The sequence below is a fragment of the Astatotilapia calliptera genome, chromosome 5, assembly GCF_900246225.1.
Source record: "Astatotilapia calliptera chromosome 5, fAstCal1.2, whole genome shotgun sequence".
NCBI classification, from domain to species: domain Eukaryota; kingdom Metazoa; phylum Chordata; class Actinopteri; order Cichliformes; family Cichlidae; genus Astatotilapia; species Astatotilapia calliptera.
The window spans coordinates 14,233,534-14,257,769 of NC_039306.1; the positions used below are offsets into that span (position 1 = coordinate 14,233,534).

A 24,236-nucleotide genomic window follows, 5' to 3' on the forward strand; every position below is an offset into this window, starting at 1 on the left:
TAAGACACTTTCTAAACTATACAGTATCAGCTGGGCTTCATTCTGAAAAATCGGATGAAAAAAAAAGGTGCGGAACAAGTAGCAGGAAAAAGATATGTGGAGATCTTTCAAGTTTTCTGTACATCCACAGCAGGAACCCAGCTGAGTGTTGTTGGAAGAGGATAAAAGGACTTTAGTGTCTGTGCTACAGCGCAGGGAGGGCTGTAGCTCATTTCACTCTGGATGAGTCACCGGCTCCGAGTGAATGTTCACAGAGTTGATCTCACCATCATCCATTTACCATGACTCATCAGGACATTCACATAAAATGTTATTTCAGCCTAGTGAATACACTTTTTATTTCAAAACCATGAACAAGAACACACAAAGGAACAAACAACTCGGCACGATCCACGAGCCTCAATCCTCTCTCTCTCCCTCTCACAAAGAGGGGAAACCTCTTGAAGATAATGATGCTTTCAACAAGCGGGGACGATTAGCATCAACTTACTGGAAAAAAAAAAAAAAGAGCATGCTAGCAAAAGCTGAAAACCCCTAAACGCTACATGATGAGATGGGAGCATTAACAGGATAGAGATAAATCTGTTTTTAGTATGGACCATTGTATGGGCAGAAATCTGTGCCATCAGAAACTGAATTTGAATAAGTTCAATTTGAATTTGAATGGCTCCGATTGAATCTGAATTGTAACTTGAATAAATGCTTTTGAAAACTGAATTTGAATTAGTCTAATTTGAAATTGAATTTATGGTTTGAAAATGAATTGATTTGCTTTGAAACTGCATTTTATCCTTTAAAAATTCAGCTCTCGAATAATTTCAGTTTCACTTCTCACCATTCAGTTTCAGTTCTACAATTCAATTTCAGTTCCAAAATTCAGTTTTTTGGAACTTACATCCGGTTCCGGTTCAAGCGCAGATTAATAGAACTACGTTTTACTAGCGGACCGAAAGTGTTACTGACAGGAATCTACAGCATCTTGAGCTGAATTAAGACTTCAGAAGTCATTCGTCATGTCGAATGACCAGCGGATAAACTCTCAGGTTGGTAATAAATGTATTACATGTATAAGAACAAGCGTCATGTTAACAAATGATAGCCGTACAGTAACTTTTATGCTTATTGTAGCTGTTAGCTAAAAACGGTAATTTAGCGTAGTTTACCCTGAATTCAGCTTTGACAAACAAATATGATCGACTGTTTCTAGTAGAATTCCAAAGTTGTTGTCTTGGACCCTCTCAGAGTACCCCTCTGTACGCTTGCAGAGACCCCTACAGTAAGGAAACATGCAAAACGGTGCCCAAACCTTTGTGTTTTAGCTTTATTTATGCCTTACACAGCATCCCAACTCTTTAGCCAACTTAATAACTTTAGCTAAAGTGAATAGTTAGTCTAATTCATTAGTGCAGCATTACTGGATCACCTCTGTTTGAAGTGATATACAACTATCACTGTGTTTAACTACCATAATAATTCTTAGGGTACTGAGTGCATGCTTAATTAGATATATTTTTTAAACATACTGCTCCATTACTATGTTTGACAGGCTGAAGTTGTCGGGTCACCTCCTAAATCGACCATCTTTTACAGGTGTTTTGTGCCAGAAATGGAGTGTCCACTGAAGACTGAAGATACTGAATCTCTACGCCTTGCCATTGATCCCTATTGTGCCTTCATCTAGACAAGAGACATTAACTTAACCACTCTCATATGCTCTGTACCTACATCACCTTCCCTGACAGTCGTAGCTTGGCTCATCTGAGGGTGAAATTATAAGAATGTGTTATTTAGCAAAGTGCTCTCTAGTGTTCCTAAATAAAATATGGCATTGAGGTCATTTCTTTTGAATTAATCCCTTCTTCTGAAATATAAGAACCTCTTCTGGTTTTAATGGCACTTTGGATTTCCTGACTTTCTGTTCCACTTCCAAACCCAAATAGATGCTGACAAGCTGACACAGTAACATGGAAGAGGGAAAGACGTTGGAAAGGACTACTACAAATAAACCTAATGCCTAACAATGAAAAGTGTAAAATAAGAACAATAATAATAATAATAATAATAATAATAAAGATAAAAGATGAAGTAACAAGTTTTTAGTTTTGTTTATTCCAAATGATCATCCAGATGTCTGTGACATGTGATGACAAACACCATAATGGAAGGCCTTAGTCATCACATGCTTAAACTCATCATATATTTTTGCATATGCTGATCAGGCAGTCAGACATGCTGTAACTGTGTGGTAGAAAACAGCATGAACACCATACGGCAGGGGTCTCAAACTCCAGTCCTCGAGGGCATGGAAAAGTTGCATGACTCCAGTCCACCCTTGAGGACTGGAGTTTGAGACCCCTGTCATATGGAATATGACAGGTGTGGTTGAACTGCATGAAGACTCTGAAGTTTGTCTTCTCTTCTGGCAGGACAGGAATGTGGCCTTGTCCTGTGAGCCACTGTAAGGATGTACTTAGAGTAGAACTGGACTGTCACCGGCCTCAGGCTCTTCACCCTTTTCAAAGACAAAGCAGTCATTTAGATAAAATATTAGATATTGTTTACCTGTAAATGCACAAAGAGAATTTAGAAATGTAATTATTGTCAAGAGTGAACAAGCACTGATAGTGTAATCTACAGCTGTGGCCAAACGTTTAGAGAATGAGAAGTGTTGTTTGCTTATTTACAAAGTTTGCTGTTTCAGTGATAGTTGAATATCACATTATATCACTTCAAACAGAGGTGATCCAGTAATGCTGCACTAATGAATTAGACTAACTATTCACTTTAGCTAAAGTTATTAAGTTAGCTAAAGAGTTGGGATGCTGTGTAAGGCATAAATAAAGCTAAAATACAAAGGTTTGGACACCGTTTTGCATGTTTCCCTACTGTAGGGGTCTCTGCAAGCATACAGAGGGGGTACTCTGAGAGGGTCCAAGACAACAACTTTGGAATTCTACTAGAAACAGTCGATCATATTTGTTTGTCAAAGCTGAATTCAGGGCAAACTACGCTAAATTAGCGTTTTTAGCTAACAGCTACAATAAGCATAACAGTTACTGTACAGCTATCATTTGTTAACATGACGCTTGTTCTTATACATGTAATACATTTATTACCAACCTGAGAGTTTATCCGCTGGTCATTCGACATGACGAATGACTTCTGAAGTCTTAATTCAGCTCAAGACGCTGTAGATTCCTGTCAGTAACACTTTCGGTCCGCTAGTAAAACGTAGTTCTATTAATCTGCGCTTGAACCGGAACCGGATGTAAGTTCCAAAAAACTGAATTTTGGAACTGAAATTGAATTGTAGAACTGAAACTGAATGGTGAGAAGTGAAACTGAAATTATTCGAGAGCTGAATTTTTAAAGGATAAAATGCAGTTTCAAAGCAAATCAATTCATTTTCAAAATATAAATTCAATTTCAATTTAGTGATGATCATTTTCAAACCATAAATTCAATTTCAAATTAGACTAATTCAAATTCAGTTTTCAAAAGCATTTATTCAAGTTACAATTCAGATTCAATCGGAGCAATTCAAATTCAAATTGAACTTATTCAAATTCAGTTTCTGATGGCACAGATTTCTGCCCATACCATTGACTGTAGAAAACAGTCAATGGTATGGACTAATTGAGCTCAGAAATGTAATGGCCAGCAGGGGGCATTAACACTTTTTCTGACAGGTTCATGTTCTGAGGTGCTATTTTCAGTTTGTTTTTTAATACAATGTTTTTTTTAGTGAATTTTGATTCCACTGGGATTCATAAAAAGACTGACAGCAGCCAGTGCTACCCCTCAGCCTACTAACAGATGTACCCATGGTATCAATTTGAAATTCCTACATCGCATTCACAAGATTTTCAGAAAACTTGACCTATGACCTTGATCTTAAGACTGAGGTCACATTCAAGATTTTCAGTAGCTATAGCTATGGTAACAATTTGGAATTGGTACGTCATTTCGTTCTTGAGTTATTGCATATCACAAACTTGGGCGTCCATGTCACCTCCCCGCCAGGATGACGATGACGCATAATCAGCCTTTTGCAGCTGAGGGGTGGTAAAGGAATATAAAACAGTTTTGTGATCGACATATCGCTCGTGCGATATCAGCTTGCAGTGTTCCTCACATTCTCTGTCTGATCAAATCACCTTAAACACAAAATAGCGAAAAGCCTCAGCTCAAAACTTCATAATGAGAGAAGGTCTCTGTGTGTTGGCCCTGAGACAGCCTGGTGACTTGTCCAGGGTGATCCTTGCCCTTCACTCTGTGACCGATGGGATGTACTCCAGACCCACAGTAACCGGAAATCCAATAAATGGAAGAAAAGGGATGGGAGGATCATGTTATATACAGTATATTAAATACTGTGGGATATACGAGGTACCAGGGTGGCTTTAACTTTTACTTACAGGATCTAAAGTGCTGCTCACAGACTGTCTCACTATTAAAATGTAGTTTAATCATTAGGAGTATATTTTAACATATATAATACCTTAAGTTTATTTTCAGTATTGTGGTATTCAGAACAGAGTTGGACAGTGTGAAACAGGACAAACGCAAAGAATCGGAGGTGGAATTACAGGAAAAAAGAATAAGACTTAAGCATGTTTACTCTCAGAGGTGCATGTAAAGGCTTTATACTGTTTTGGTCTCTTGCATCCTCTGCTGGTACAGAGAGAAACTCCATCTGCTGCAACACTGGTGTAACACAGAGATTTGTGCACTGTCACTGTGATGTGGGCTTTGACTCACTGAGCAGAGTTTGCCTCCTTCAGTATTTGGGTCAGCGTGACTCACCGCTGTCACAGCTTCAAGGTTTTATGTAACAGTGACTAAGTTCCTTACAAGTGGACAAACTCACCTGTCTTTTTGTGTGTTTTGTATGCTTATGTGGACAAGTATCATCTTGAACCTCTTAAAGAGAAGAATGGGTCTGGACTGTGCTGACTTCAAATCTTCAAAGCGCTTTTTTGCGAGTTTGGTCTCGGTTTCAGGATTCATAATAGAGTCTGGTTTAGGCTGGGATTAGAGGGGTTAATGAATACATTATACCAACAACTGTTCTCACAAAGATTTAAAAAAAAAAAAAAAATGCACGTGCCTTTAATTCAAGTCCCTCGCCTCCCACCTGCTGCCCCTGAGCATCAGATGACTCTGAGCAACACAAAGCTCAAAAGATGACTCAGTGCCTTATGAAAGGACAACATGAGCCAAGTTACTGCTTTAGCCTGCAGTCACAGCTGCTGCCATCTTTACCTCAACTTTCACCTAAATTCCAAGTTCACCTGCTTCCACTGCAACAATAACAACACATACTCTTGTGAATGTAGTAGTCATGCCTACAGGTGAAGACTTCAGGGGAGTTGCAGCCAAGTTAAGTTACCGTGTCGTGTTGTACATAGTGCTGACATGGGACAGTTTTCCAGTTTCATTATACTATTTATGACTGTGCAATGATAATAAAGAGTTACCTTATCTTATCAAAGTCACCTGTGTGGGAAAATACCTGCCAGCAAGCCCATGCTTCCTCTTCATCTTGCCTGAGGTCATGAATGTTATTAGCATTAGCTAGGATGGGTGCTAACAGCCTCCCAGTAGCCAGTGTTGTTACATTACTGTGTCAGTCCATTACATGCTCTGAAATTCAGTGTAAGATGATAACCAGTTAGGAATATAAAAGTTAAGCTGCAGCCCCACCCAAATGTCCTACTGAGCACAAACACATGATCTTCCTTCTAGTGTTCAAGTTTGAGCACAAAACCAAAAACCAGCCCGATAAGACTTCAAAGCCATCACCAACCACGTGCAGGTAGGACCTGAGGCCCCAATGCTTTTGTTACCTGCTGAAAGTGAGGTCAGGTCAGCTTACACTCAGCTTTGGCATCACACTGGACTGTTTGCTGCCTTTGTGTTAGCATGCTGTCCGTGCAGATGCTTGCAAAGAGCTAATGTTGTGTCAGGAGTATAACATAGCCATTTGCATCTTGGATGCAGTTTGGACTTTACCATGAAAATAAAAATAAGTGGTCATGTCCTCGCTCCTAAGGTGTTATAGACGACTCCACCATCCTCCTCCTCCCTTCACACAATGAAATCAGCTGATTTGACAAAAAGGCATTTTTTAATGGGTTTTTTTTTTCTTTTACTGCCCATCATTCAGATTATTGAGGATCCTTTCAATAAATTCAATAAAAAAACACAACTGTAATCGCTTTTTACTCGTCCGCCACTTCACTGGTCCTACAGAAGCACAGGTACCACTGCTTTTGCATGGCAGCGTGAACATTACAGGATAAATCATGCTGAGCTTCTGTAGTTGGGCAAACAAATACGCAGAACAGGGCCCCTTTAGGATACATATCTTCTGATGTGGGTGGGGCTTCTGTCCTGAGATGACCACAATAGGGATATATGCTATTAATGACATCGTACAGTTGTAAGAGTAGAAAGGAACTAAAGCACTTTGAGATTTTGGCTCTTGGTGATTACTTGTAAAAATGTTGAACTCTTTATTTGAAACGTTGGCCATGTTTAACATTAACATCCATCCCACTAACAGAATATATAAATGGCAGAAAATAAGGAGCAGCGTAAAGGGTCCCTTTTGAGGACACTGTTATGTGTGTTCGCTGTACTCCGTGGAAAGGATTTTGTATTTGTACCCCACACACGCCTAAATCACACCCCAGAGGATCATGTGAGAGCACTTCAGTTAGAGGAGGTGCTGGCTGGTACTGTAAATGATAAAGTAGCTGCAATACAACAAAAATAAGGACAAAAACAAAAGATGAATGTTTACTTGCAGTGTTTGACCAAAGTTTTCAGAACTGCTTATTTTGTAGAGTTTCAGCTCTATGAATAGCTGTCAGCAGTCCTTCAGTTTTCTGCATATTGAACTTTTTATAGAAACAGAGCACTCCTACAGCAAATTTATACTGCTACAGGTGTAAAGAGTACAGTAAACAGAACACAGACAAAAAAAAATACCAGAACCAATTAGCATCAGCATTATTATTATTATTATTATTGTTGTTGTTGATCCCACAGCGAGCGTCAAAAGATGAAGAACAGAACATGTCTACATTCTCTTGGTTTATATCATCTAGATGTCCTTTCAGTCCTTTTGTTTAACAGTCTGATGTCCAATCAGGTATCAGATCCTCAAAGACCTGGAAGTTCACTGGGTTTCCTCCTTTAAAGCTTTTCTACAAAAAAAAAAATATGATGAGCGACGATCACTGGCAGCGTCAGATCCAACCAACCACGTCATCAGATCAATAATAAATCAACAAAATAAAAGTACAATCAGGATACGTATACGTACATCTTTATATAGATTTATAGACTTAGATCTCTCCCAGGAATAGAAGCACTAATATATACATACACAACTGCTGTGGGGCTCATTGGGTCCAATCAAAAAGAGAGGCTTAAAGACGAATCAGAATGAAGCTGCAGGAAGTCACAAAAAGTACACAAAAGTCTCTCCGGGAACTGACCAGGACCAGCTGACCACAAAGCAGACTGCATTTCCCAGCATGCAGCAGGTCTCTCACAGGCAGCTTCAAAGTAGAACTTTAGAAATACTGAGGCCCAGAGCTCCTCGCACCAAAGAAATTAGGAGCTACGAACCAAAATAAAAAATTTACCGGTTGAATTAACTTAAATTTTCCTGCTTTAATGTCGTCTCAGCAGTTTCAGGTATAATTTTGGTAGAAAGTATCATAATTGCTATCATGTTATAATTTTCTGTCCAATAGGCACAGACTGTACATAAAAGATGGATGTAGCCTCTGAAATCACCCACTGCTGGCACGAGCAAGAGGGCAATCTGAAAATCCCAGAAACACTGCACAGCTTAAACTAACCCTCACTTTGCTTTATGAGACTAATAGGAAGAAGAATTAAAATGAAAATAACGTTGTATTCAAAGCAGTGACAGAGCCCAACAACTCATCAGGAAAGGGAGATCACAGATAAGTAAGAAGTATGGTTGTTTGTCCACAGACTTCTTTTTCTAACAACATTTGTCCCCCGTGTTGGCTGTTAGTGAGAATGCAGGTATTCACTTAAATATAGAAGCTACGTCCATGTTTTATATAATTTTTAAACCAAAATTTTAAGTTTTAAGAATCAGAGGAAATAATTTATTAGAATGTAAAAATTTTGAGCTAAGAATTAAAACAATGTGGAAAAATTAATAATTCATTAATCAATTATTTAAAAAAAAAAAAAAAAAAAGACCCCCCAACACAAAAAGAAAAAAAAACCTTTTTCTTTGATTTCTAAAATTGTAATTTGACTATTTATGGATTTTGGACATTTGACTGTTTTGTGCCATTTCCTGATCTTTTATAAACCTAATTATTGTTGGATTAATCAACAGAAGAACTACCACATTAAATTATTATAAAAGTAATCAGCTGTTGCTCCAACAAAAATTATTTTAACCACTCAAATTCGCCAAATCTTTAACTGAGGACAATCTGAGTCCAACATGCTAACAGCTCACAAATGAAGAAGATGGGCAACTTTTAGAAGCAACACATCGGTTTAGCAGCTGTATTAGCAGGAAACACCCAAGTAATGAGGCTGCCATGGTAAAATATGCTAAGCTACAAATTATTTCTTTAGTCAACTTTTATTAACCTGCACTTGATGCTATATTTTTCTGGTTCAAGCACAGGAAGTGAGCGCCCCCAATTTCTCATGGCCTTAGACTGAAGTGCATCAGAAGACAAAACTCCAGGTTAATTACTGAAAACATCTGAGGTGTGACTTAAAGGACTATAAACTAAAAAACAAAATAAAACAAAAACAAAACAGGGAATAAAAAATAAAATAAAGAGACTTATACGATTTAGAAGGTCATGATTAGCAGAGGTAAACATTTTACCAAATTGGAACAAAGATCAAAAATAGAACCAGCTATTTCAGTCCAACCAAACTCTGTAGAAAAAATGTTTAATTTAAAGTTACGACAGTTTGAGGCTCAGCAGCATTTTATCCGAGTTGATTACAGTAAATCAACTAAAACGAATGTTTCAGAGATATTTCAGTGGGTGGAGTTGAATTGAAAACTTCAAGCAAAACCTAAACTTCACTGAATATAGCAGATCCTTTGTTTATAGAAACTAATTTGAAAAATGTTTGTCTAAATGATAAAAGCATAGTGCTATAAGTAGCTTCTGAATTTTCCAATAGTCAATATGGAAAAATCACAAGGTCTTTGTTGATACTCAAAAACAATTTTTAAACCTGTAACTAGAGCTGAAAAAAATAACTTAGTTTAATATAATCTGAGTAATTTAGAAAAACGAGACATTTTTTATGGTTTTCTCACATTTTATATAATAATATAACTCTTTTTAAAAATCGAAATAATTGTCAAGTTACATCTGCTCCTGATGCCCTTCAAACATGACTTCAGCATAACTTTTACTACTTGTGAATAAAACTGTATTATTCAATGTTCCTCGTGCCAACATGTTAGCGGTGCTTAAATCTGCATCATTGATGTCCTATAACTATACAGGGGAACAACAACAAGGAGGACTCCTTAAAATATTGTAACCAGGATATGCACACTCATCAAGTGGACTTCAAAGCCACATAACATGAATTATCACGACATGGCCTACAAACCACCCAGATTCAGTCATGCATTTACAGAAGACACCAGAATAAACCGATGCATAGGTTCTGTGGGTTCCAATAATAGTGGAAATAAAGAGAACTACAAACAATTACTTTAAAGTTGTTTTGGATTAATGTATATGTTGGTCACCAAGTAACAAGAAATGCCAAAAACCTATTTCTTGGTATTCATGTAGTATCTTGTCCACAATATCTCTTTAACAAAATTATGTTTAAAGCATTCTTGTTGATGCAAATATCTGTGTAAATAAATCTAAAGACTAAGTCTAGACTAAATCTAAGTCTTGAAACATGGCAGCGTTTACCTTATAAAGTACATTCAAACCATCAGTCCCCTGTGGTAGTTTTGTTCTACAGTTCAGCTCATCATAGCCAGCTATGTTTAGCAAAAATGCAACCCACATTTGTCAAGCCGCTTCTTCTGAAACATCAGTGTTGCCTCATAAAGTTGCCAACAAACCGCTGTCTATTTGTGACTTTTGCTCTAAAAAAAATTTGATGCTTATTTACACAGCAAACCAGAGTTTTTCCCCACAGTAACATTTTTCATTGTATTCCACAAACTCTCACGTTCAGAGGAAACATTTGGAGTCCCAGGAGTGGCACAAATCTCCAATCTAAGGTAAGAGCAATCAAGTGACCTCAGACCATATGCCACTTAAAAAAATATATATATATATATATATATATATATATATATATCTCAATATATCTCAAACCCAGTCCTTGTGTCCTCAAACTCTTTCTTGTTCTACCTTATTTAAATCTAAAGCCAGATGCAAAGTCACGAGTGTTAGCATTTGGCTCTTTGAGATGACCAGAAACCAACTAAATACTCAGATCAAATACACCAGACAATCACTGACCCAGAGTCAGTAAATTCGAAACTCCACGATCATGGTTCAACCACTGTGAGTCCACTGAACTACTGATAAACCCCGCCATCCTGGGAGACTAAGCAGAAAGCAAATCAAACACAGCCAGGCCAAAGATGCTAACAGCTTCCTGTTCTGCCTAATGACATTTTCTGACCAGGAAGTGAGTACCAACTAAAATAATCAAATCAAAAGTTCTTTCTGTAAGACTGAGTCACACAAAAACTTTATCCACAATCAAAATGCATGAAAAAAAAAAGGCAAAAAGACGTTTGCTGCAACAACAGAAAAGTCTCAAAAATGCTTAAAACATAAATTTAAAAGGGCAATCAAGTAAATTTATAAAATAAAACAAGCAATGTTGAGTTCCAGCGAAAAAAAATCAATCTGTCAACACTTTCAAAGTGTGTTTGAGTTTTCTCTGTGCTGACACACTCTGATATCTCTTCAGAAACCAAACTAAACTTAACAGTTTAGCAGAGAAATAAAAATCTGCTGGTCAGCCTCATTTGTGATTGGTTGGAGGGGGTAGGAGAGGGGCAGAGCGATCATTGGTGATGGTCCTTCTGAGCTTTACTCCTCTAAGAAGGGTCAACATGTTTCTGTTGCCTCCTCCATCTCCTTCTTCTTCTTCTTCTTCTTCTAGGGTGACCTGCTCAGGGTTTTGGTCCTGGCTGGAGGGTGGAGGAGCCTGGGGCTGGTAGTTGATGTTGTTGGGCACACCGGAGGGCTCTGCCTGAGTAGTGTAGGCCTGGTGCTGCTGTTGCTGCTGCTGGAACAGCTTCTGTTTCTGCTGCTGGTTCAACTGCAGCTGATACTGATCGTGCTGAGGCTGCAGCTGCTGGGCTTGCTGAATCTGGGGCTGTTGGAACTGCTGCTGCTGCTGCTGCTGATGTTGAAACTGCTGCTGAATCTGTTGCCATTGCTGGAACTGTTGCTGCTGAATCTGTTTCTGCTGCTGGAACTGTTGCTGCTGAATCTGTTTCTGCTGCTGGAACTGTTGCTGCTGAATCTGTTGCTGCTGAATCTGTTTCTGCTGCTGGAACTGTTGCTGCTGAATCTGTTGCTGCTGAATCTGTTGCTGTTGCTGGAACTGTTGAATCTGGAATTGCTGGTTGTGCTGTTGCTGTGGTTGACTGTATTGCTGATGTTGCTGGTATTGCCTCTGTTGCTGTTGTTTGACACTGTTCCCTCCCTCAGATGGCAGTGAAGGAACAGTGGGTATGGGCACTGGGATGGGCATCTGGCCTGGGACAATCTGGTAGTATGGGGAGGAGGAGGGTGGTAAAGCACTAAGGCTCTGGGTGGAGGTGCAGAGTTTACTGTGACCTAAACCTACAGAAGAGGGCACTTTGAAAACGTTCTCATCGCTTCCGTTGGTTCCGCCGAGGGGTTTGAGTGGAACCTGCGGGGTGGAGATGGGGATGGGAACCCCACCACTGATTGTTCCTCTGCGAAAAGGCGGCTTAGATGAAGGTTTGCGCCTGATGGTTGCCGTGTGGGATGGCATCTGGCGGTTAGACACACCACTCAAGTCGGACTCAGCCAATAGGCTGACAGTAGAGGCAGGACGCTTGGAATGGATGAACTCCCGGTACTGGAATCTGAGGTCGGAGTTTCTCGGGATGGTCGATGACTTGTCGAAATCTGACTGGCTGTTGCCGTGGGAGAGGTGATGTAAGGAGATAGAGTCAGTGTCTCCGTGGAGAGAGATGGACTCATAGTCGACTGCAGAGATGGGGAGAGAATGTTAAAATGTTAGTTGCTCTGCTTTCAGGCAGACCTTTCATTACCTCTGGATTATCTCAGTGACATTTTTTTTTTTTTTTTTGTAAAGGGTTCTCATCCGCTCACCTGACAGACAAACAACAGAAGCAGCAGGAGCACATAATCACATCAGTGACTCACTGTCATGTTCGTGAATGAACAATTAGGGGATGCATCATTGTGGAAACTCTTATCAAACAAAAACAGGGCAACATGCAACCTAATTACTTTTAAAACGCATGCAAAGCTCCAGTTCAATGTTCCAAATAATAAGGTTAAAAACAGACGTCAATTCATGGCAACGACATTAAATTTGAAAAGGTCAAACACACACACAGACACACACAGGAGGAAGTAAATTACAGACAAAGCAGCTGAATTTGTTTCTAATGTTCTGTTTGTTTTGGGTTCCAAAATTAAGTAAAAAAAGGGACTACGTAATTTAAATGCTTCTGGCAGCTTCTCATCTGCTAGCATCAACACCAGAAATATGAAATGTGAGTAATTAATGTCTTCTCTTTGCAAGCAAGTGTGATGGGAGAAACCTCAGTCTCCTATAAGCTGGGTGACTAAGCTAAAAAAAAAAATATATAAATAAATAAATTCCATACCTGGATTAACGTTGTATCCAAAAATGTATTAATTAACTTAATGGGTAAAATAAACAATGTCAGCTTGTCCGCCTGATGCCCTCACAGCAGTGTCACAAGATTTAGCCAATTTTTACATCACTTTATACTTTGATACAAAAGGAGCTTTATTTATTTATCTATTTATTTATTTTAAAGGATCTGCTGGGTAAGCAAGAAGTGACTATCCAGAGAAGTGTTGCCTCCTGGGCACCATGCTTCACAAGTGAATCATCGATAATTTGCTGATGTTTAAAATCGCAGTCCTGAAGCCTAGAAAATGCTTATGTTTTGTAACACTAACACTGTAAAATTGAGAAGAGAGATTTTATTTTCCTTGTGCTTGATAACCGAGATAACAAGAGGAAACTGCAGCCACTAATGATTAGGTTATTAAAATTGGCCATACAAGTGCCCTGACAGGCACCAAAATTAATAATTTTATCGTTGCCAAAAAGATTCTAATATTTGAAAATAAGGACAACGTTTATTGCTTCTTTTAAATAAACAGTGCTCTTTCAGCTGATGTAAGATCTTTAATAGATGAACCAAAAGTAGATTTGATGGTATGTTGGACGTGACATAAGCAGACAGGCAGGCAGGCAGATATACAGGCAGTCAGAGACCTACCATAGATAGGAGGATCTCTCTTTACAGCTGGAAGAGAAGGAAGGCAGTTTAACCAAGAAAACACAAAACTACTCAAAGAAATACAACAGGAAAAGAAGTAAAGATGAGCTGATACACCAGAAAAGCACAGAAAAAACAAGTGAACAGCAGGCAGGTCAAGAGAGTCAGTTTCACTGTCAGAAATCAGAAATGACACCCACTAAAGGGTAAATCCGAGAAATTCAGCCAGACAAGCAGCAATTCACACCAAGGTTATGGCTCCGTGAGAGAATGGGTTTCCATTTTCATAATAAACACAACATCTAATTGCTTTATTGTTGGCGGTGCTGCTGCCACTTTAGGTTGTATTTGGATCACATGATGTTCGTCTCGGCCACATAGTTGGTTCAAACAGCTTTTAATCAAGAGCTCAATTCGATTTTCTATTATCTCTAGGACAAAAACAACAGCAACAAAAAAATCCTAACAGCACAGTGAGCTGTGTTTAGTATAAATAAAAAGAAGTGTTGTGCTTTAATGTACTCACTGTGGGTGTGTATAGTGTCCTCGGAGCAGGACGGGGTGGTTGTTTGGGTGCTATAGCCGCTGGAACAGTGCAGAGAATCTCTGCTGCTTCTCGGGGCGTCAGAATTCAGCGCACCCAGTGACAATGCCAGCTGATCCTGGGCCAAGCAGTGCTAAAGGAGTGAAAGAAGGAGACGGATGAGGTTACAACTTTTCAACTAACGAAAGATCTATATACTCCCGCAAGATCATGCTTCTCATTCACTGTTGACCATCCAGCGGTCAAAGCTTCTGTCCAAAGTGACATCCGCAAAACTTTTGTCAAGCTTTTGAAAGTGTGGTTGGAGGACAGGGGGTGTTTGTGCTATTTTATGTAAATATTTTAAACGTATTCAGCATTAATTTTTAGCAACCCTTTTATTTATTTATTTATTTATTTTTTTTTATAATAAACTACTTTGGATTGAAAAGTGCTATAAAAATAAAATTCAATAGCAGAAATAGGACAGAAAGGCATTTTCTTGGCTCATAATCGGCCTTCGGGATTGTGACGAGGTAAATAAGCACAATATAGTAAAGGCAGTGCATTTAGATCATAATCATGAATAAAAATACGTTTTATTTAACGTTTCATTTTTTAAAGTGTTAACATTCTGTAAATGTTTTCATTATTTCCAGCCAAATCAACTTGAGACACCAAAAATTCCTCTATGGAGGAAAATCCCTGTAAAAGAGCTTTTGCATATGATCAACCTAGCTAACAAACAAAGCTAACAAAGTGGCTCACAACTTTGTTAGTTTTGAGACTTTTTAATAATCTATGCTCGTCCTCTGCCTCCTGCTGGGTTATCAATATGCCTGCATGTTCAGGGCTCCAGGTAAAATAAGTTCAGGTGTCTTTTAATTCATAAAGTCAATTAGTGATGAATGTAATTTGAGTATTTGGAACAAGTTTTTTTATTTATTTATTTTGCTTTAGAGAAAAACCACAGAAGCAGCCCGCTCTGAATGTCATCTTTGTAGTTTTAACTCCATGACTGTCAGACTCAGAACATCACCTGTGCGTTTAACCACAGGATGTTTGCACAAGAACCACCAACCACCTTTTAGAGCCTGTTTAGCACCAAAAACACCAGTTCACCACAAGGATCTGTATGCTGGCTGAGAACATCAACTGTGACAATTTCACACAGATGAAATACAAAGAACTTCTCTTTTTTCCCCGAAGCACTTAAACTGTCACAGTGGAGTGCCATAACAGCACCTCCTGGTTCTTCCTGTCACTCCCTGAAAGCAGGAAGCAAGAACATGGGAGGACAAAGAAAAGGAGGAAAGCAAAACAGACAAGGTACTGATAACAGTAGAAAGAAACAAAAGAGAAGAGGAGCCGCCATAAGATTAGGGGTGCAGATCATTTTAGTCCTCTGATCTCCTGCTGCCCTCTGGTGGATGATTTGGTTATTTTAAAGATCCAATTCCGCTGTTTTTGAACTCTATAATATACCATTGAAAATACACTTGCATGCATTTTCTGACTTTTATTTATTATGTTTTGTTTTAATAAACAGTTTTTCTTAGTTCATAGACTGGATCAGTAAACAAAAAATATAAACGTAAAATAAACTCGTGTCTTCAGGGATGTTTAGTACAGCATTATTTTACTTTAATATTTATCATTAGTTTTGATTTTTAATTCGTTCTCGTGAATTTTTTTGTTACAGTTCCATTTCATTTCAGCAATTTCCACAGTGGTTTTTCTCATTTTAATTCAGCTGTTATTAGTTTGTGGGTTTTTTGTTGTTTTATTTAAACAGAAATTTAAATACATTCATGTATTGTTTTGTATTTTTCTTTTAATTTCTATTTAGCTTTTTATTAGTTTTTCACTTTAGTGTTGTTTGTTTGCTGCTACAGCTTTGATGTTTAAAAATGTTTAATATTTTGGGTTTTTGTTTTAACATTTGTGTTGTGAGTGTTGCAGGTTTACATTATAATACACAAACAACCCTCCCAGTCTCAATAAAGATGGCATCAATTCCTTCCGTATGCTTTCCAAGCAAACACAGTTTGTTTGTTGTTTTTTAAATTATTTTAGACAGCACACAAATACTGTTTCAGTTAGTTTCATGTAGACTGAAAGATACAGATGAGATTTTACAAGAACAATCACCAGAATCCAAATATGCTTTCTGTGGGTTTTACCTTTCCAGATGCAGACATGGCGCGAGCTCGCTCTCCATGTATGTAGGCATTGTGTGGAGGGGCCAAGAGGCCGTTCTCCGCCCCTCCAGTTCCCCCAGAGGCCAGCTGATTGGTGGACCCAACTGAATCCTGTCATTAAGAAACCAAGTCAGAGCGGATCAAAGGTACAAATCATCAAATGTAGAATCACAAATCAACCGCAGAGAGTACAGAGAGTATAGTTCTGTTCAGCCATCATAAAAGTCTCTGGTGGAAAGAAATTGACAGAATATACATTTGTAATAAAAGCTTGTAACTTACATCCATGTCAGCACAGCCATCAGTTTTAATCAGATGTGTAAGAAACAAGCTCTATTTTCTATATATCAGACTTGCATAATGGCTGCTGATGTTAGACCATCAACACGACATGTTAGCAGTTCAGCCAGCGTTTTACTGAGAGAAACATCACACAGAAAATACTTATTTGTCATTTTAAAAATATCAATAAAAGTTCCTCATTCAACAGCAACATGAACCCTTAATGATTTTGTTCTTTCTCACGTAATTTTGAGATAATTTCCTCAATTTTAAACATAAATTTACATTTTTATTACAGGACGACTGACAAGACACCACTGACAGCAATAATGACACCAGTTTAAAAGGCCATTACGCCAAAATTCAAGAACAGAAAGGGCGTCTTAGCGGCGGGAGACAAATAACAGGTTTTTGAGATAAGGAGAAGGCTTGCTTTTGAGGTGGGATGAAGCAATCGTGTTATTTATTAAATAACAGTGTTAACAAGGAAAAAAGTAAAATAAATATGTCACGTTTGGCTTTGTGTAAAGCCATTAGTGGACGGGTTTGATTTTTTTTCTCTTTTTTTAAATAAAACAAATTATTACATTCACTGCTACTGAAAATAAGGAGTGGGATGTTATGAATCTTTTAAATGTCCAGGTGATCGTATATCAAAAATATATTATGGGCAGTTTTTTAGAATTCCTAATCCAAAAATCCAACATCAACTAAGCTAAAATGACCACAGCATTTCCAGCTAAACTCCTGGCTTAGAGAAAGCAGTCAGGGAAGAGACCTGACTTTTTTTTCCTTAAAAAAAAAAAAAAAAAAACTCTAAAGAAGTGTCATTTTGAGTCTAAAAGCTATCAAGAAAAGTAAGGTTTTTTTTAATTGAATATTAGTACAGTACTTAACTGTAACACATAAATCTGAAACATAAGCATAAAAAAGTTGACACAAAACCACTTTTAAAGAGAATGAAAAAAAGAAAAGAAAAGACACTGATAAATAAACAAATACTGCAAATACTCACACAATTACAGAGTCCCTAGAACTGTACTTGTGAAGGCTCAGAAACATTTTTTATGGAATGGGATCAAGAATTACGTCTAAAATTACAACAAAATGGATTTGAGATATGAGATCCATCCTGGGACACTGAGGGTGGAGGAGGCCGTAGACAATTAAAGGTGAAACTGAAGGTGTGAGCTGATGAAAAAATGTGGAATTAAAAAAAAACAAAAGAGGTAAAATAGCTGGAGCCAATGTGACATTGAAACCAGATTCACACCAATGGAAGACAAAAGGGTCAAAATCACAGGACGGCACTCGGGTGGTCGGGAGGAATGTAATAGTTATATAGTTTTTTCCTCACAGTTTTCAAATCCCTGCGGCTAAAGCGGCGACTCTCAGCGGGGCGGTGGCCATAGCCAGCTGCGTAACCATAGCGACCACGGCTGCCGTGACGGCCGAGGCGAGAGGGGGAGTTCCCTTCGCTGAGAGATCGACCGCTTTCATCGCAGCCGGTGAGCAGATAGGGGGAGGAGCAGCGCTACACACAGGAAAGGGTTAGAGTGGCATGTGTTTGTTTTTGTTGTTACTGTTACAAGCTTTTATTTTGAAGATCCTTAAAGCTGACAGTGTCATTTTAAAATGTGGATGAAGCCTGAAGAATGTGGAGTGTACAGCATTGCAGGAATGGTATATTTAAGTGAAATGCACCTTTAAAGATATTGAAAATATTTGACCAGAATTTGCTTTATTTATTGCGGAAATTTGATTTAAAACTATAAAGTATATAAGTTTGAATGAAATAAGAGTATCTTAATATCACTGATGTACAGTATATGGCTAGAAATCAATGGACAGCCCCAAATGCTACACTTGTGATTTCTGGGCATTAATCTGCTGCTAACATTTGCCCACATTTGTTCCCATTCAGCCAGAAAGGTTTTAAAGTCCAACAATGAGGTTGGGGGATCTGGCCTAAAGCTGAGCGCACACACACAACTGTCAGGCTGATTTTAAATGCACTTTGGAAGCGTCGGCCATAAGCTATTTAAGAAAGATGGACATAACCACTGTGCCCTCAGCTATATTTTGCATTTTGAACTGTCAGTACAGCATTTTTGGTGCTGCCATTTTACATATATACACCTTTTTTAGCCAAATGTTAAAATATTTGGACAAGAGGATGAAGTGATTCTCTGTTAACGTTAGCAAGCACAGTATGGATGCAGTGCAGAAAGTTCATCTGAATTAGAAGGAAGTTGCTTTCTACAATTATATAAGAAAGATTTACCATTACTGTCCTGGAAATAAAAAAACTGAGCTAAAAGACACAGGAGTGTGTGAAAAGGGATGACCATGTACTTTTGGCCACATAGTGTACAATATATTCTTAACAGTATTTTTGAGAACAACAGAAATAAAATTGTTGTAACAAAGGTTAAAAAGTGCGTTACCTGCATGTGTAGTCCATCCACAGCACAGCTGATAGAGTCCAAAGAGGGAACATGTCTCACTGATCCTGACTGGTAGCTATGAGGCCAAGACACAGAAAATAAGAAATGAAGAAAGAAAGAAAGAAAGAAAGAAAGAAAAAAGCAGCGACTGTCTGGAATGTGAAAATCACATAATAAAGAACTTATTTAAGAATTAAAAGCCATAAACACTGCAAAACACAACAAAGTGAAAGAGGAATGAAGTTGCTGCTATAAGCTCAGTGAAAGTTTGAAATGGAGCCGAAAGCCAGTAATATAACACGCTTTGTTGTGATTGTCTGTTTACACTCTCATCCTGGACATCTCGAGTTATCACCTCTGCACAACGTGCACACTCATGTGCGTCAGTCATAAAAAGGCACGACTTTATGACTGTAACTGTCCAATCTGACACTTTGATTATCACAACTCAGAAAAATATGTAGTCTGAGCCTGGATTTAACTTTGACTTGCATCAACTTGCACAGAAACAAAGTTTAAGGTGTGATTTTTAAATATAGTGCAGTACACACAGTAAAGTTACAAACACTGTGACAAAACATCAAAATGAAAAGAAAGCAGCAATGCACACTGATATTATTAGAATGTGAAATGAAGTGATATGAAATACTGTATGTTGTAAACTGATATCAGCTTTGGTGTGTAACCCACCTGCTGATGCTGCTCTTCCTGGAGAGAGTGTTACTGGGAGAAGCTGGAGGTGTCTGATAGGTGTAGCTGAAATCAGAACCTTTAAGGTCCAGGATCACCTGTAATACACACAAAAGACAGCTGTGGTGTTTTTCCTTTTATTTTCCAAAGTTGGGATGTTTCTACTGAAGGCATAAAGCTCAGAAATACAGGAAGTGCTGAAGCTGGAACTATATTCAGTGGTGGATTAATACACATTTGCAACTCCAGTGGGTATTACCAGGACCAAGTTAGTTAATGACAGTGTGGGTCAAAATAAAATACAGCGTGTAGTTTTTTGGACAAAGATGGGTCTTCGCAGATAAACCATGCTTTGCATACATACACAGCACTTTCAGTAGAGCCAATCACTGTTGGTCGTAGTCTTTTTCTGACATTTGCTGAAAATAAGACACAAAATAAAAAAACAAAACATCATCTGCCTTGAAATTGCTAATGTACTTGGGCGGGGCCTTCCAGGCATATTAACAGCCACCTAAATGTTTCTGGCAGCTTGAGCATTTTTTATAATCTGTCAGAGAAAACAATGTCTTCACTCTTATGTTGAAATTTAAGGTTCTTTTAATCTTTTTCATTCAAGGGGGAAAAAAGAATTTTTTTTATTTTTTTTTTAATGCAAATTCGTTTTTTTGTTGTTTTTTTAAATGACAAGGACCTGCTGATTAAATGGTTTGTCATGCTGGGCTACTTCTTTAGAGAAGCCCCACCTCCATGTGTTGAATTGCTTTGATCTGCAGTAAGCGGAAGAACCACAAATCATAACCTGTTGCAAAAACTGATCTGTGTGCTGCAACATTAAGTTCACCAAGGTTGCAGAACAAGAGCTACTGTCAACTTGTCACAGCACTTGGCAATTAAAATATTTGTGGATGAGAGTCTCCCACCACAGAGAATCCAAATCTGGGGAAAACAGAGTAATAGCACTAAAAGGGTAATATTAGGCCTGCAGAGGGTGCTAGAGAAAAACTGAGAGATCAGTAAAGATGGAGAAGATGGTTAAGGTACCTGCTCGCTGGCTGGTGGAAGTTTATTGGGTTCAGCTGTCAAGTTTGTCAGATCTTCCAGAATGGTCTGCAGGTGTGTCACCTCACCCAGCATGTTGATCTCATGGTCCTACAAGACAAGCTCCTTTTATTTTACTTTGCCAGATTAGAAAAGTCTGAAAAAGTCTTGTTCTGTATCCCTCTTTCACACACAGACACACACACAACTGACCAGCACAGGCTTTAGCATGCTGACAAAACTACAGTATCGAGCTCTTTCTTCTATCAGTGCTCTGCACACAGCTCGCTTCTCGGTGTCCTCCAGCACAGCGTAGCGCACATTGACGTCCTGCAGCGCGTTGTCCAATTGTCCCCGAGCTTCATCCTTCCCTAAAACACAAACAGGAGGAACTGATGGTAGATCGGTCCAGATGATAGAAATATATGGAGACAGCAGAAATGTCTGTAGTCCAAAGCAATTCTGATATTTTAGCTTCATGATACAAATCACCAGTATTACACACACACACACACACTCCTGGAACAATGATGAGAGGACAAGAGTATGTAGAAGAAAAGGCTCATGATAGAGCCATCGTACAGACGGATGATGGCCCTAAACGTACAGCAAACGCAACTCAAGAAACCCTTAAGGCAAAGAAATTGACTTCTCCACTTCAGCTCATCTAAAAATGTTTTTCACTGCAGGAAGGAAAAACTGAGGATAAAATTACCACAAACAAGCAGAAACAGAAGGCAGCTGCAGTAAAGATCTCAAAAAGAATCCCAAGGAATGAAACAGCTGTGTGTGGAGGAAACCACACAGAAACTTTACATAGAAATTCGTGCAAATGAATGATAGGCATCGTTTTAGTTTTCCAAACACTTTTAAACCTGTGAAAAATGCTATGTTTAAAAACCATCTGTAATTTTGTAACAGTATATACATTTATTTTGTGTAAAACCCATCAAATGAAAGCTGTGAGTCTGCACTTAATTACATTATCACCACAATGTTTCCCACTGTTTAATTTTAATTTGATTCGGCGTTAATTTGTTTTTCGAAAAATGAGGATATTATGCAAATGTCCTGATGCTTGATTACACAACAGTGAAAAAATTCCCACCACGCCATCTGTGGTAAAAACTTTCACAAATCCATCCTTAACTTTTTGATCAACTTTCTACTGCAATATAACAACCAGCTAATGTTAAATCTAAAAATATTTGCTTTTGGTGTATTCATGGTGTGGAGGCAGTTAACCAAAGCAAGTATCACAGTTCTTATAAACAACATTAACATTAACATCTCTTCCTTATAATGAGCAATACTGTGTGTGAAGGAAACCACACAGGCTCACAATGTGTTACCCATATGCTACCACCAGAGGGTAGAACAGCACCACATAAAAGCAGTGAAGAGACACATGCAAACACACGCACACACGCAGTCAGCTGTTTGTCACACACCCTGCCCGGCCTTATGTTCAGCGCACACAGAAGGATAAGTGCCTAAAATGTGAAAATTAGTATGGCAATGTAGGATTTCCCAGCTCAGATTAAGAAGACTGAGCGTTTTGTCGTTAACAGGCATCTTGCATGCTTAGAATTCCTTCAATAACGTGTCAGTAAAAGGCTCTGAGTAATTGAGGTGCTTTAGAGTGGGATGGAATTTGAGTTTGAGGAAGAGAAACGGACATTGGCTTCCCTTTCTCTGACTCCTTTGATTTGATTTACTACATTGTTTACTGGACTCTATGCCAGCATGTGAACCATACCAGGCTTGTCACATGAGTCATGAGAAGCCCTGAAACCCAGCTCACCACTGCAACAACCTCGAGTCTTTGTTAGACAATAATAGCCTTCACAAAGCTAGCCATGGGACAGTTCAGGAGTGATCTGCCTTGAAGATGATATTTTACAGTTCTGTCATCACCATTTTAGCTCTTATTCCTCCCTGTAAAGCAGACTGGGTATTATGCTTAGCTGATGCCTAAACCCTGAAACCTTTCTAATGGCCATTAGGGAATAACTCCTTGTTAGTCCATGACAAAATTACCCTATTGCTCTATAAACTTAGGAAACACTTTCCAGGTGAAACTCTGATCTCAAATGCTGGTTTCGAGTGTTATTAAAACCAAATTATATATATTTTTTACATTATGGTCCTCATTTGACTCACAAAGTAAGATAAAGCAGCTGGCCTCTTATGAGTGTGTAGTATCCCCTAGTTTCTCAATTAGAAAACACCAAGATGGCAACTGTAAAAAAAAAAAAAAAAAAAAAAAAAAAAAAAGTCTGCTTAAAGTTTCACAACAAAACTTCGGTAACTAATGGGTGGCATCATCTTGTCTTAATCTTTGATACAGAGTCTATTCTTTTACACCGCCAGCCATTAGACCTGAAGAGGGCACATTAACTGAGATAAAGTGAGCAAAGGCTTATATATGAACAACTGAATTCAAATATGACACACAAAGTGCTGAATTGTGTTAAATGCCAAGTATTTGGTAGACTGAAATCCTAACGTCCTGGATCCTTGATTCAAAAAGCATCAACTTTTCTCCAAATTTATTCAGTCTGGTGCACTCCAAGGTTCCAATATAAAGATTACATACAAAAAACAATCCATTTAAATGCTGCATCAGCTTTCAGCTAGCTTACAATGTGCCAACTGCATCCTGCACCAGCACACACGGTCATGGCTGTTTTTATGAATATGGACTCGTCACTGACAATCATCAAAATGTAATTTTTGCCATTAAAAAAACCCCAAAAACCAAAACACTCCTGAATACACACTTTTGAGTCAAAGAACTTTTTTTTTTTTTTTCTCACCAGCTCACAGAAGGCTCTGTCTCTTCAGTGAACTGTGATCAAATCCGTTCCCTCATTTCTTTCTTTTCCACTCCAAACTAACAGTCTTCATGCCACACTGACAGGCTGTAGTATAAGGTCAAAGCTGCATAACTAACAGATATTTCCACGCAAGATTCTCAGCGTCTCTCCACTGGAGCCCACAAGTTTCCACATCACACTTCTGTAAGCTGCACACTGGACCTGCTTGTACCTACATGTGCTAAACTCATTTAAGGTGAGTGCAAAGAAACTTTCCCCTTTTCAGCAGACAAACGTAAAAACAGCCTTCTGGTGTCAGAACCGGCACATACGTCATTCTGCTGCGAAGTTCAAACATCCAAGTGGAGAAACAAAAAGCAAAGCACATTTTTGAGACCAAATTCTTCAGGATAATTTTCAGGATTCCCTTAAGAATCTGACCGATTTCTTGCACTAGAAAGATTCTGAAACTGAAGTTAAGCTAAAATCACTTCAGGCAATCTGAAATGGTGTGTAAAAGACGTGACTTAAATGTTTTATGGCATTTATAACACATGCTCCATGTGTCGCCACTGTGAGCACAAAGAAAGTCAATGTCAGTGCAAACTGCTCCTCCACAAAATTCAACAGATGTTTGATGTCACCAAAGCAATAAGGATTATTTCT

General features: G+C 38.5%; 1 protein-coding gene across 1 annotated transcript in view; it reads right to left on the reverse strand.

Moving 5' to 3' along the window:
- Positions 1 to 10,887: 10,887 nt before the first annotated feature.
- Positions 10,888 to 24,236, reverse strand: part of mtss1 (MTSS I-BAR domain containing 1) — a 77,215-nt gene continuing 63,866 nt past the window's right edge. Inside the window, exons 8-17 of the mRNA XM_026167360.1 lie at positions 20,965 to 21,122; positions 20,755 to 20,862; positions 19,711 to 19,808; positions 19,021 to 19,096; positions 17,931 to 18,107; positions 16,274 to 16,402; positions 14,094 to 14,244; positions 13,568 to 13,594; positions 11,607 to 12,269; positions 10,888 to 11,525 (exon numbers count right to left, since the gene is read on the reverse strand). Of these exons, the coding sequence (XP_026023145.1) occupies positions 11,047 to 11,525; positions 11,607 to 12,269; positions 13,568 to 13,594; positions 14,094 to 14,244; positions 16,274 to 16,402; positions 17,931 to 18,107; positions 19,021 to 19,096; positions 19,711 to 19,808; positions 20,755 to 20,862; positions 20,965 to 21,122 (2,066 nt within the window). The 3' untranslated portion in view covers positions 10,888 to 11,046. The remainder of the gene's footprint in view (positions 11,526 to 11,606; positions 12,270 to 13,567; positions 13,595 to 14,093; positions 14,245 to 16,273; positions 16,403 to 17,930; positions 18,108 to 19,020; positions 19,097 to 19,710; positions 19,809 to 20,754; positions 20,863 to 20,964; positions 21,123 to 24,236) is intronic.